At 44.2% G+C, this 12,487-nt stretch overlaps 1 protein-coding gene across 1 annotated transcript in view; it reads right to left on the bottom strand.

Annotated features, from left to right (window-relative positions):
• Nucleotides 1-12,487, bottom strand: part of CLUAP1 (clusterin associated protein 1) — a 90,461-nt gene that overhangs the window by 19,786 nt on the left and 58,188 nt on the right. The window contains exons 7-8 of the mRNA XM_018562014.1: nt 11,526-11,659; nt 9,893-10,034 (exon numbers count right to left, since the gene is read on the bottom strand). Of these exons, the coding sequence (XP_018417516.1) occupies nt 9,893-10,034; nt 11,526-11,659 (276 nt within the window). The remainder of the gene's footprint in view (nt 1-9,892; nt 10,035-11,525; nt 11,660-12,487) is intronic.

Raw genomic sequence — 12,487 nt, 5'->3', positions numbered from 1 at the left:
CATTGGTTAAAATTACCTTATCACCAGAAATATACACTGCCTGGCCAAAAAAAACGTCACCAACTGGATTTAGCTAAGCAAATAGGTCAGAGCCTTCCATTGGATAATAGATTTTGGTTCAGCCACGGTATGTCTTCAAAAATGACGTCAGCTGCCTACCTGAATATACTGAATGGCCAGGTTTTTCCCTGATGTCACGGGCATATTCCAAAATGATAATTCCGGGATTAATCAGGCTCAGGGAGCATGATGCATCATTGTCACACATGGATTGGCCACCACAGAGTCCAGACCTTCATGCCATTGAGAATCTTCGGGAGGTGCTGGAGAAGACTTTACACAGTGGTCTTACTCTCCCATCATCACTACAAGATCTTGCTGAAAAACTAATGCAACTCTGGACGGAAAAAAATGTTGTGACATTGCATAAGCTTATTGAAACAATGTCACAGTGAATGTGTGCCGTAATCAAAGCTAAAGATGGTCTAACTTGGTGGTGTGACTTTTTTGGGGGCCAGGACGTGTATATGGTGTCTAAACACCAGCTGCTAAGGCACGGGTAGGCAACCTTAGCACTCCAGCTCCAGCCAATCAGCATCTGTCTTTCATTTTCAAATTTTAACTGAGCAAACTGAAGAGAGAAGCTGATTGGTTGGTTGGGGCAACTGCTCCAGTTTTGATAAATTCCCCTCACTGTCATCCACACCTGTGTTCTGTGGCTTTAAGGGGACACTATATACAGGCCCCTTGCTACATATCTCCTTTGGAGTCAATGAATAATGTCATGTTCTGAGGGGGAAGTTGTGAAAACCTCTGTGAAGAAGTATTGGGAAACTGGGGGTTTAAGTTATCATGACATCATATATGCAAGTCTTAATATAATAGCCATTATGATTTTCTACTGCTCAACCCAGGCAGACCTTATACTATACTTATTATAAGCCTGAGCTGAGTATAGCCTATAGTAAGGCCTAGCTATTAAATGAGGACACAGCACTGTGATCTAGTTTCCTCCAGGCTTATAATTCACAGTCTGACCTCCAACCAGGTAGGGTTAGCTGTGTGAAGGCTAGTTTAATTCTCAGGCTGACGCATCTGTCCATTGAGCTGACCCATGGAGACCCAACAAAGCTAAGGAACTGCATAGCTGGCTTCTGCTTTTACTGATGTCAGTAAATCACCAATCTCCTGGTGCTGCATTTATTATTTGCATTGATATGTGTGTACTCCACCCAAAGGTGAAGTTACAATGTATAATTGGAAAATTGCAGCACTTACATGTGACACTTCTGTAAACTCTGGGGGTAACTGTTAAATCAGAACTGCAACCTCCTATCCCTCACAGCCAAGGAAGGTGCCATCTAAGCCTCTATTTGGATTGCAGTTGCCATTTGCCATGTGATCACCAGCCATTTGAGCACAGTAGATGTAGGACATGAAGCACCACATCAATTAAAATATTATAGATACACTTTATTCCATTAGGGTCAGGGCGCCATCGTAGCCTCTATTTGGATTGCAGTTGTCATTATGCTGCACATATGATCGGCTATGGCACCAGGCATCTGAGCACAGTAGATGTAGGAATTGAAGCAACACATCAATTAAAATATTATATATAAAACTTTATTCCATTAGGATCAGGGGACATTTGAGGACTTGAATGTTTGGATGAGAGCTGAAATAAGCACATTGGCAACCTTGACAGTCGTTGTGCCTTAAGCCTTAAAATGTGACTGTTTAGGAAGACTTTAAATGGTGGGTAAAGTTCCTCTTCAACTCATCATATGATACAACAGATTTATTTATCTGCTCCACTGGATGCCCCTGTTCTGATAAATCACAAGGTAATACTACAATTTGGGTTTTGCTATAAACTAGGGATGCACCGATACTGATACTAGTATCGGTATCGATAGCGAGTATTTGGGCTATGATGGCTAGCCCAATACCCAAACTTCTGGTTTTAGGAAGCCGGGCAGCGCGCCATTACACGGGAAGCCGGCACCATGCTCCCTCGTCACTTGGTGATGTCACCTGATGACGAGGAAGCATGGAGACAGTTCCCTGATTGGCCAGAAAGCCGGCTCCTCGGGAAGTTGGGTGACAAGTCTTTACACGCCGCCCGACTTCCCGGATAATCAGGAAGCCAGGTGGCGAGTCATTACACGTCGTCTGGCTTTCTTAATGGGACTTCCAGTATCGGTATAGGCGAGTACCGAAAAAAAATATCGGAAACTATAAACAGTAGTGTGAGTCCCAAACAAGACAAAAAAAAAAAGTCTATTCTATTGTAACTCTATTTCAAAAGTTTGATAACTTCATCAGAATGCATAGGGCCCATTAGTAAAACAATAGGAACTACTGAGCACATTTAATTTAAAGGAGAACTATGAGGTGAGTGCTTTTCACTCACCTCATAGTTCTAGCCAACCTGTGACAATGAGACTGTCACAGGTCTGCTCAGTAGATCGAGAAGTGAGCGAACACATACCGGCGTTCGCTCACCTCTCGATCCTGTCACAGCTCTCTGCCGTGACAGGGAGGGGCTGGATTCCCCCCTCCGATCCGCCAGCGCTGACTGGCGGATCGGACGGGGGAGGGGGGCGGGTACAGCTGGCTCTGCCTCTAGATAGGCAGAGCCAGCTGTCACTCACGCAGCTGGGCGGATCCAGACATAATTGTTGAGATCCGCTTCCGCTGCGGCGTCTCAGTATACCGCGAGCAGTAGCTTGCGGTGTACTGTGGTGTCTCAGTATACCGCGAGCTGTAGCTCGCGGTATACTGAGCTTAGGGTGACGGGAGGACGCTAGTTTGTGTCCTCCCGTTACCCTAAGGAGAACTATGGGGAAAAGCCTTAACCCCATAGTTCTCCTTTAAGGTGCGTTAAAAGTAATGGAGGGGATGCCAATTTGTTGCATCACCACTAAACATGTTACCATAAGACACATTAGTTTGGACATATCTTTAGTCTTCAGTCATTAATACATTTGTTTTCAGCATTTTCCAATATCATTTATTAAAAATGTCCTTTTTTAGAGCTACATTCTTCCCTAGCAACAGCTGCCCTGACTCGGCTCAGAGTCTAAAGCCTACGTGGTCCACTTGAGGACATTCCTCCCACACTCCTCTGTTATATATCAGCCTTCCTTCTAAGCCCCTGATTCCTCCGAGCAAATCCACTTCCATTCTGCTATTAACTTTAAAGAGACACTGTCACCTTGCCCATTCAGGCCAAAGTGACCGAGTGTTTGCAAAGGGTTTATTAATGCCTTGTTGTTCCTTTTACATTTTTCTTTTACATTAATTTGTATTCCCTTAATGTGTGTTGCAGCATGCTGTGCCACATTGTAATACGCTGCGCACCGTTTAAATGCAGTAGGTCCTATTTTCACCCAGCACCAGAACTGGGCCCACTGAAAACATTGAGCGGAATTTACTAAAACTGGAGCAGACAAAAACTGGAGCATGGAAACCAATCAGCTTCTCTCTTTCATTTTCAAAGCTTGACTGAACAAACTCAAGAGAGAAGCTGATTGGTTACTATACAATGCTGCTCAAGATTCTGTCTGCTCCAGTTTTAGCAAATTCCCTACAATGTATTATTACTTGTTATTGCATTGGGTCTGTGCTGAGCTACTCGGATGAATCATAAAGTGGAAATTCACGGCAGGCTCTTGAAATTCATTAGGGAGCTCTGCCAATAGACTGATTCACTCTATTCCCCTGATCAATCGCACTAACAATATAACAGCACTCCGCATTCTCATTATCCATATGTGAAAGGATTCTTGAAACACATTATTAGAGCTGGCCACGTATATATAGCAGCTACCCGGAATCTGGGGTTTCAGTATCATCGCAACAATGTAATTATGTAATTATACCTGAAACCACCCATATTATAAAGATGTGATGCCAATATATACTACGTGTTGTAGGACTGCTAACAATAAAACTGTGAATTGCTCAATTTGTTAGCAATTGCAGGAAGCAAGTAGCCAGTGAATCACAAATGCTATCTAGGAAAGATTGTCAGAAGGGAAAAGCTATTTCCCTAAAAGTTTAGACGTCCCGCCAGGCTGCTGAGGGCAGTGAAGCCGCTGTTCTTTCAATAGAACACCAGCTCCCCAGGCAATCAGGAAGCTGGGCGGCGGGTCATGACCTGCCACCCAACTTCCTGATAATCCAGGCCCACGGATGCCGGTATAAAAAATATCGGTACTCGTACACAGAAAAAACGGCATCGGTGCATCCCTAATGTTCTCCCGTGACAGCTATTGTCCGCTATATGCGGACAACGCAGTGACGCGGCCGGGAAAGATCCCGACAATATTGGGATCCATCCCGCTACCTGATTGCCAGCAGTGCCCGCTTTCCCCCCCATCCATCCCTCCAGATAGTGCTGGAGGAACGGAGAAGAGAGGGGGGAATCCCTGTGGGGAGACATGGCTGACAGTCACCGCTCTGCAGGGAGAAGGTTGGGAACTGAGTGATCGGCTGTATGTGATCATTCAGTTCTTAATCAATAGAGCCGAGGTGTGATGGCTTCATTGTCACGTGTCAGCTCTAATTACGGGGATGAGTGAATTTCACTCTCCCAATAATTCTCCTTTAAAATTGCAGGTAAAAGCATAGAAAAGTACTTTAAATGCTTACTTGCAGCCAGGGGCGTAACTAGAAATCATAGGGCCCCACAGCCTCCTTCACTGCCGGGCCCAGGCTTCCTCCACCTCTGCTGCTGGGCTCTGGCCTGAGTCCTGACCGGGCCCCATAGCGACCGCGTGGGTTGCTATGGTGGTAGTTACGCCACTGCTTGCAGCATTTTATCATTGCATTCACAATTTTCTAGTTAATTGGAATGGACCTTTGAATTTGACCACTCCAGGAAGAGTCAGTTTCCTTGCACAACCACAGTCATCCCCAGTCCTCCCTTCTGCCTCACCTCTCCTCTTATAGGAGTGTCTAATTACTGTCTGTGCTGGCCTAGCTCTTCTGCCCCTCCCCTTACTGGGGAAGGAGTGTAGGGGGATACTATAGAGCAAGGGTAGCTACATTTTGGTCCTCCAACGGTGATGAAACTACAAATCCAAACATGCCTCTGCCTCAGGGAGTCATGCTTGTGGCTGTTAGAGTTTTCCAATGCCTCATGGGACTTGTAGCTACACAACAGCTGGAGGGTTAAAGTTTGGCTACCCCGGCTACAGAGTGCCATTTGAGTGACAGCTCTGTATCTACTGGGGCTGCTGAAATCACATTCAAGATGGTGGCGCCCAGCTGCAGTCCCAAACCTTTTACATGTTGACATAAGGGAGGCTTTTATAGGTGAATAACATGCATATAATACATTTAATGCACATATACTCTTATAGTACGTTTTTCGTTGAAATAATCTGCCTAGCGACTGAGTCTCTTTAAGAACAATGTTCATATACCTTGCTGCACTCCTGACCGAACTCTTTTCTGAGCGGAAGGCGCCGCTCAGAATACAGATATAAACATAGATGTCATCAGCAACCGAGCACGAAAATTCCACGTCAGTGCAAATTCATTTTAGTGCTAGTTGTCATCACGACACTCTCTATTAAATTAATGAAAAGAGAGTCTCTTTAAGGGTGCAATGGGCTTTATATGGCTCCTAAGGGGCTACGGACAAGTTAGTATCCACAGTTCACATGACCGGAGTATCCCATCCACCTATCTCCATATTTCTAATGAGCTGGGCATCACTGGCCATTGTGATATATAGTAACAGGAAGCTTCAGCTTGTGTGCACATGCCAAGGCCTAAGGATGCTCTATAGCTATATATTGTATCTGCTTAGTGATTGAACAGCTTCTCCTCTTCTCCCAGAGATCTCATTATAGAAGTATCTCCGTTTGTTCTGCAGAATTCAGGAAATATAATCACATCCTGGATCCGAACATATTGCCTTGAAAAAGATGGCAGATATGATTCACAAAGGAAATCTTCAATGATCAGATTAGGTAAAAATGTCCACAGCCTCATGTCTGGTGCTATGTATAAAAATAGAATGTGCTCCCATGTGAGCTGGGGAAGACAAATTAAACTAGAGGGTTGGTAAGAGAAGACTGCTGGAGGTAGGCAATACTACATCCGTGATGACATGCAACTGTAAGTGTACCTGTATACAAAGACAGACTAGATTATAGGTTGGCGTACAGTAGTGCCCAGGGGGTGTTCAATCCCCCTTTTACCACCCTATGAAGCTGAGCTCTGCTGAAGCTCTACAGATTAAGTTAAAGTCTTCCAGCACTGCACCTACACTGTACATGGGCGATGGGTGATGCACACAAACTATACCCCTTGGCGGCCGACACCTGTCCTGCAGTTATGATTGACACAAGCACTGGGGTTGTACCTGCACCTCTGTGTACCCTTTGCCCATTTACAAAATGCATGGCCACGGCATTAGCAAAGAGTTACTGCAATGCAAGGCAGACATATAATCAGTTCCATAGATAGTATTCATTGCCTATCATGGTGTGCCCTATCTACAGGCATCTGGTGTGGGGTAGGGTTGAATACTGTGTTGGGTTTTAAGTAGGGCAATTGAAATGAACGGTAAAGCTATAAAAAGACATGTTTTAGAAGGTCCTCATTCATCCAGGTAATGGTATATCTGTAAAAAATAAATCAAGGCAACTGCTGTATTTATTCTTAAAGAAGTTTCACTGGTCATCCGACCAGCTTTCTGAATTTTTAATTGAAAAAGCTGGTTGGATGACCAGTGAAAAGTCTTTAAGAAAAATACAGCAAGTACAGTTGCCTTGGTTTTATTTTTCTTTACAGATATAAAAAGAAATGCAGTTTTTTCAATGTTTAAGAAATCTGCATAATGGAAAATGAAAGTTTCTCCCACACTTTGCTTCAGAATAAAAGAAAACAAATGTGCATATAAAAACCCACAAAGATGTGCATCAATAACTGACTTTAAAGCATATGCATATGTTTGAAAGGATTATGTATTGTCACATTTCTTGCAAAGGTAGACTGTATATGGTCAACCAAACAGAGTGAGCCAGTTCTAAAGGCAAAATGTGCATCCTAATTGAGCTTTTGGTTTAAATTGAAATATATTTCAAATGCATTAAAAGAAAACAAATGTGAAAAGTCTTATTGTTTGTCAGCGTCAGCCTGAGCAGAAAAGCCTGTCCCCTGCCAGCATACTGCAGAGAATACCCCTTGCTCTCTGTGTGGAAGTAGAGGTCTCTTTGCAGAGGTCCAGCATGCCTCATGCTGAGTGAGAGCTAGAGCTCTCCAATCAGTTGGTAGCAGGACCTTTGTTGATTGAAGGTCTGGCTCATTTGAGGGCATGTCAGACTTCTGCAGAGAGACCACTGCTTTGCACAGGTTACACTGCAGCTGCTGGCAGGAAATAGGCTTTTCTACTCAGGCTGCATCTTCTTCAAAAAGAAAAAAACAACTGTAAGACATTGAACACCTTTTCTTATGATGCACATGGAATGTATTTAGCTGATGTAAACTAAAGTTCAACTGGGATTAATTAAAGAAAAGTTCACCCCTATTAGGACTCTGCAGTGTGCCTGAGGAGGTGCACAATCTGTAAACTTTGCATCATGGTAAGAGCTATAAGGCACCACAATCAATAACTATCATTTCCATTCACATTCAAACTCTTTAATGGCCCATTCACACCATGTCCGGGTCATCTCCAGACCAGACCAGATTGTTTCCAGACCCAAGTTGCATCCCTATGCTATTTCTGGCACCTGTTCACACCAGCGCAGTCCAAACCAGAAAAATACTGTCTGGTCTGAAATGCCCTGGAGCGCATCAAAACCGCATACAAATGTACTGGAACGCACCTGTAAGACCATTTTAAGGTAAAAAAAAAAAAACCCTCCAGATGTAATGCTCTGGACTACAAATCCCAGAGACGTAACACACCAGAACACGGTAAAAACGTGGCATAACGCAATGCACTGCATTCCAGATCTGGTCCAGAAAATCGTGTAAACCTGCCCTCAGGGTTCAAAAAATGAGAACACGCATGAAAACAGAAGGTGTCGATCCTATTATTGCGATGTGCACCTCCCTGCTCCTAAAAAAGGGAGACTGGGCAAGGCATATACCAACCCGTCATCTCATTACAAGCCTCCTAAAAGCTGCATTAAACATCCACTTGGCATACACAGCACAAGTACTTATTTACATGTCAAATATTTACTCTGGTGGCATCAAAATCTATCATGAATTCATGAAATGATGAAATGCTTCGTGAGTTCATTGGAGGGAGGAAAATATTTTTTTGTTTGCCTATCAGTGTGACTGAAGCCATCAACAGTGACATCTTCATAGCGGGTGCCTGTAAGAAGCATGTTCAGTGCTGACAAGTGAGAAGCCCGGGGTAGTGAAATGCGCGGTGTGGAATTAAGCATCCAGACCTCGGAGTATATGACAGATCAAGAGATGGGTGCTAGGAAATTAACACATCACAGGCTTCTATTAAGGTTTAGGATAACAATTTGTGAACGACTGTCTTCTTCTGAGATGGTGTAACTATTAAAAGGGCCAGTAGGCCTAAAACATTGATATTGTACAAACAAATACTTTTAAAGCCCAAGTAAACCTTCCTATTACATAAACCGACCCTGGGTGCATCAGAAGAATATGTCGGCAAAGTATTTCTGTTCTCTTTTATTTATAAAGTAGTCACGGCATCACTAAGACAACCTTGACCCCCAACCCCGGCTAGTAGACTGCAGAGAAGGGCAAATGACCTTCTGTAGGCTCAATCCACAAAGCGAAAACATCAAGCTAAAGGTGCCCATACACCTTACGATTATCGCCCGATTTTCGTATGCGATCGCGTTTTCGTCCCATATTCGTAAGGTTGATGGGCAGTGTACAACCGCAAATACTGTACAATCGATCGACTTTTTATTATCCAGTAGGTTAGAAAACATTGCGTCATCGTACGATTTTCGCAAAGGTTGGTGGTGTTTCCGTACGTGAAAATGCGTACGATTTACACTGCTGAAACGAAAATACGTGCGGTCGATTACCGCAATTCGCCCAGGTGCTTTGTTTTAACTAACGCCGATTCAAGCTTGCGATAAATCGGGGCAGGATGGGGCTGCCGTACGAAAATCGTACGACGATTCGATCATCGAGTGAAAAGATTCATCAGATGTTCGCAAGGTGTGTGGGCAGCTTAAAGGAGAACTAAGGGGTTAGGGCTTTTCCCCATAGTTCGCCTGAGGGTAACGGGAGGACACAAACTAGCGTCCTCCCGCCACCCAAAGCTCAGTATACTGCGAGCTACTGCTCACGGTATACTGAGACGCCACAGCCGGAACGGATCCCGACAATTCTGTCTGGATCCACCCAGCTGCGTGACCGACAGCTGGCTCTGCCTATCTAGAGGCAGAGCAAGCTGTACCCACCCCCTCCCCCGTTCCGCCAGGGGAGGGGGGAATCCCTGCAGGTATGCAGGCAGCCATGAGTGACAGTCACGGCTCTCTGCAGGGATAGATCGAGAAGTGGGCGAGTGACGCTATGTGTTCACTCACTTCCCGATCTACTGAGCCGACCTGTGACAGTTTCATTGTCACAGGTCGGCTCAGATTATGAGGCTGAGTGAAAAATCACTCACCTCATAATTCTCCTTTAAAGATACTTATAAGTAAGTTATTTCTAGCCGTGTCCAATGAGATTTGAGAGCGACAGTCACATGGCTGAAAATAAAGATACTTATCCTTGTGTTAAGGTTGTGACTCAGTGAAGGGAGTGTTGGACCGCCGCAGAGAGATCACAGTTTAATTTTTTAATTGCACATTGATGAAGTCACAGAGGAACAAATAGGATGTTAAATCTCAATGTGTAGACAGGCCCTTATGGTCCTCACCTCAAATCGCTCTTGTTCCACCCGATGATGGTCCTCCAGCTGCTGTTCCAGAAAGCAGAGGTTGCGATACTTATCCACGTAAATCTCATACTGCTTCTGCAGTTCTTCCTCCAGCTTCTCATACTCATCCATAAAGGCCGGCCTGTGTATAGAGAAACAGCATGAAATCCAGAAGCTTGGAGATCAAAGAGCTGAGAGCTGCATGACTTTGCTCCAATGCTGCCTATAGGCTCCAGGACACAATGGGCCTCACAGATCAAAAAAAATATTGAACATGGAGGTGTTGTCTACAGCAGTCAATCAGTTGTCTGTTTTTATTCCCAAAATGTAAAAGAAGAATGATAGAAGGAATCCACTTGCAAAGGCCAATAAAGATATTTTTATAGACGGAGGTTTTCATGCACAAGGCCATTTATATGCTCGTGTCAGAAAGCAGGGCCTGTGAGGGCAGATCTTTCATGTCTATGGTTATACATACTGAGGGGAAGTTATCAAAACTGGAGCAGACAAAAACTGGAGCAATGTGCTTTGCAACCAATCAGCTTCTCTCTTCAGTTTGTTCAGTTAAGATAAGAAAATGAAAGAGAGAAGCTGATTGGTTGACATGCCTGTTTTTGTCTGCCCCAGTTTTGATACATTTCCTTCACTGTATTTTGCTGTGCACCTATATGTACTTTAATTTTTTTTTCTTTATGAATCTACATTATTTACAAAATTTTTCAAGTTTCTTTTTGTTCGGATAGAATGAGAAGGCTTAGGAAGTCTTTTGGGCTTTAATCGCTAGCTGTCTCCACTGGGGAAGATATTTACTCACTTCCTGTGAGGTCACTAGGACAAGCTCTAAGGCAGGGGTGGGGAACCTCCAGCCCTCCAGCTGTGGTGAAACTACAAATCCCATGAGGCATTGCAAGATTCTCACAGCCACAAGAATGACTCCCAGAGACAGATGCATCATGGGATTTGTAGTTTTACCAAAGCTGGAAGGCCGGAGGTTCCCCACCCCTGTTCTAAGGGATCATTTCCCAGTGGGGACACACTAAACAAAATATAATCGCGCAAACATTTTTACCACATTCAAACTGTGAAAAAATTTAATGAGGGAGAAGAGGGCTGCAACTGGAGATCTCCTTATAAAGGCTGTGACACACTGCACGCGAAGCAGCGCGGAGCGGTGGCGCGCTGCCTTCGCGAGCAGTGTGTCATGTAATTTTCTCCTCGGCACGTCAGCTTGCGAGAGCTCGCGTAGCTGAGCGTGCAGAGATGATAAATGTCATCTTCAGCCAATTGGCTCGCGCGTATAAACCCATCAGGCTGGTTGTTACGCACAAGCCAATTGGCTGAAGGTGCAGTCAATCTTCTGACTGCACTCAGCTCACACACTGCACGCAAAGCTTCGCTCTGTGTCACAGGCTTTAAAATGCTAGCTGCCTTGCTGTTATGGTAAGCCCTGGCTTCAATATTTCCCAAGGCACTGACTGTGGATAAGGATGCAGATCAGACAAAAAAAAAAAATTTCCGTTTCCCCTTTGTAGGAGTCATATAAATACATACGTGAGTCAGAAGCAGATGGTACAATCAGAAGCAGATGGTTCTTCTTTAAAAAAGAATCCCATTTTAAGGAAACTTCATTCACCTGACACTCTGTAGAGTCTGCAGTCTGGAGCGATTCCTCTCCAGCTCCTTCTTGCGCTTTTCGATTTTGGCCTCCAGGTTCTCCTCATCTGATGCGCCATTAGCCAGAAAGTCTTTCATCTTCTGACATTGCTCCTGAAACAAGTAAGGATAGCCCAAGGTAAAGACTTACTAAAGGGTGTCAAAGCTCTGCAAAGCTGTATTATATAGAGGCCCTAAGAAGAAACACTCTTGATAAAGTGAACTTACGAAACGCATTGAGTGGGTCTGATGACACCACTGCCGCTGGATGAGTAGTTATTAATCAGGAACCTGTTAGTGTTTTTTGCCTGTTTCCCTGTTGGAGTGTGGGATCCAAATCTGTGCTGGATGCAGAACACGCATATCTACGGGCATTTGTTTTTAGTTTTCATTTTAATAAAGCTATTATACCCTATGAGCTTCTTCTGTTTCTGTGTTTAATGTGACTCTCAATGGGATGGTGACCGCACTGATATTGGAGGAGGAACAGTTCCCTGATGATCATTGCTTAACGAGAGGAACCACGGATGGAGAGGAGGGGTGAACAATTGAGGCGTGTTTTGACGTATGTATAAGTTGACATGATCACACCAATTCTGGTGAGTGTGCTATAAGAAGGGGAGTACGATTTGAGGAAGAGCACCGCTTGGAGTTCGACACAAACTGTTTTTAGAGAGAGCACCTTGAATTTATGGACTGCACATATTTTTGATTTATGGACTTCACATAGTGTTTTTAGGGTAATTTATATTTATTTACACATGTGAATGGGTTTATTTACTTATTTATATATAAGATTGTGTATGTTTGATCAATTCATCAGTTTGATGCTTATTTAGGGCACGTTCACACCATTTTCCAGACCAGATCTGGACCAAAAAATGGTGTGAACCTGCCCGCAGTTCCAGTGCATTCCAGACCAGACGGGGGGGGGGGGGGGGG

Source organism: Nanorana parkeri, unplaced genomic scaffold (genome assembly GCF_000935625.1).
Source record: "Nanorana parkeri isolate BGI_ZX_2015 unplaced genomic scaffold, ASM93562v1 scaffold19, whole genome shotgun sequence".
Taxonomy (NCBI): domain Eukaryota; kingdom Metazoa; phylum Chordata; class Amphibia; order Anura; family Dicroglossidae; genus Nanorana; species Nanorana parkeri.
This window is presented reverse-complemented; position numbering and strand designations above follow the sequence as displayed.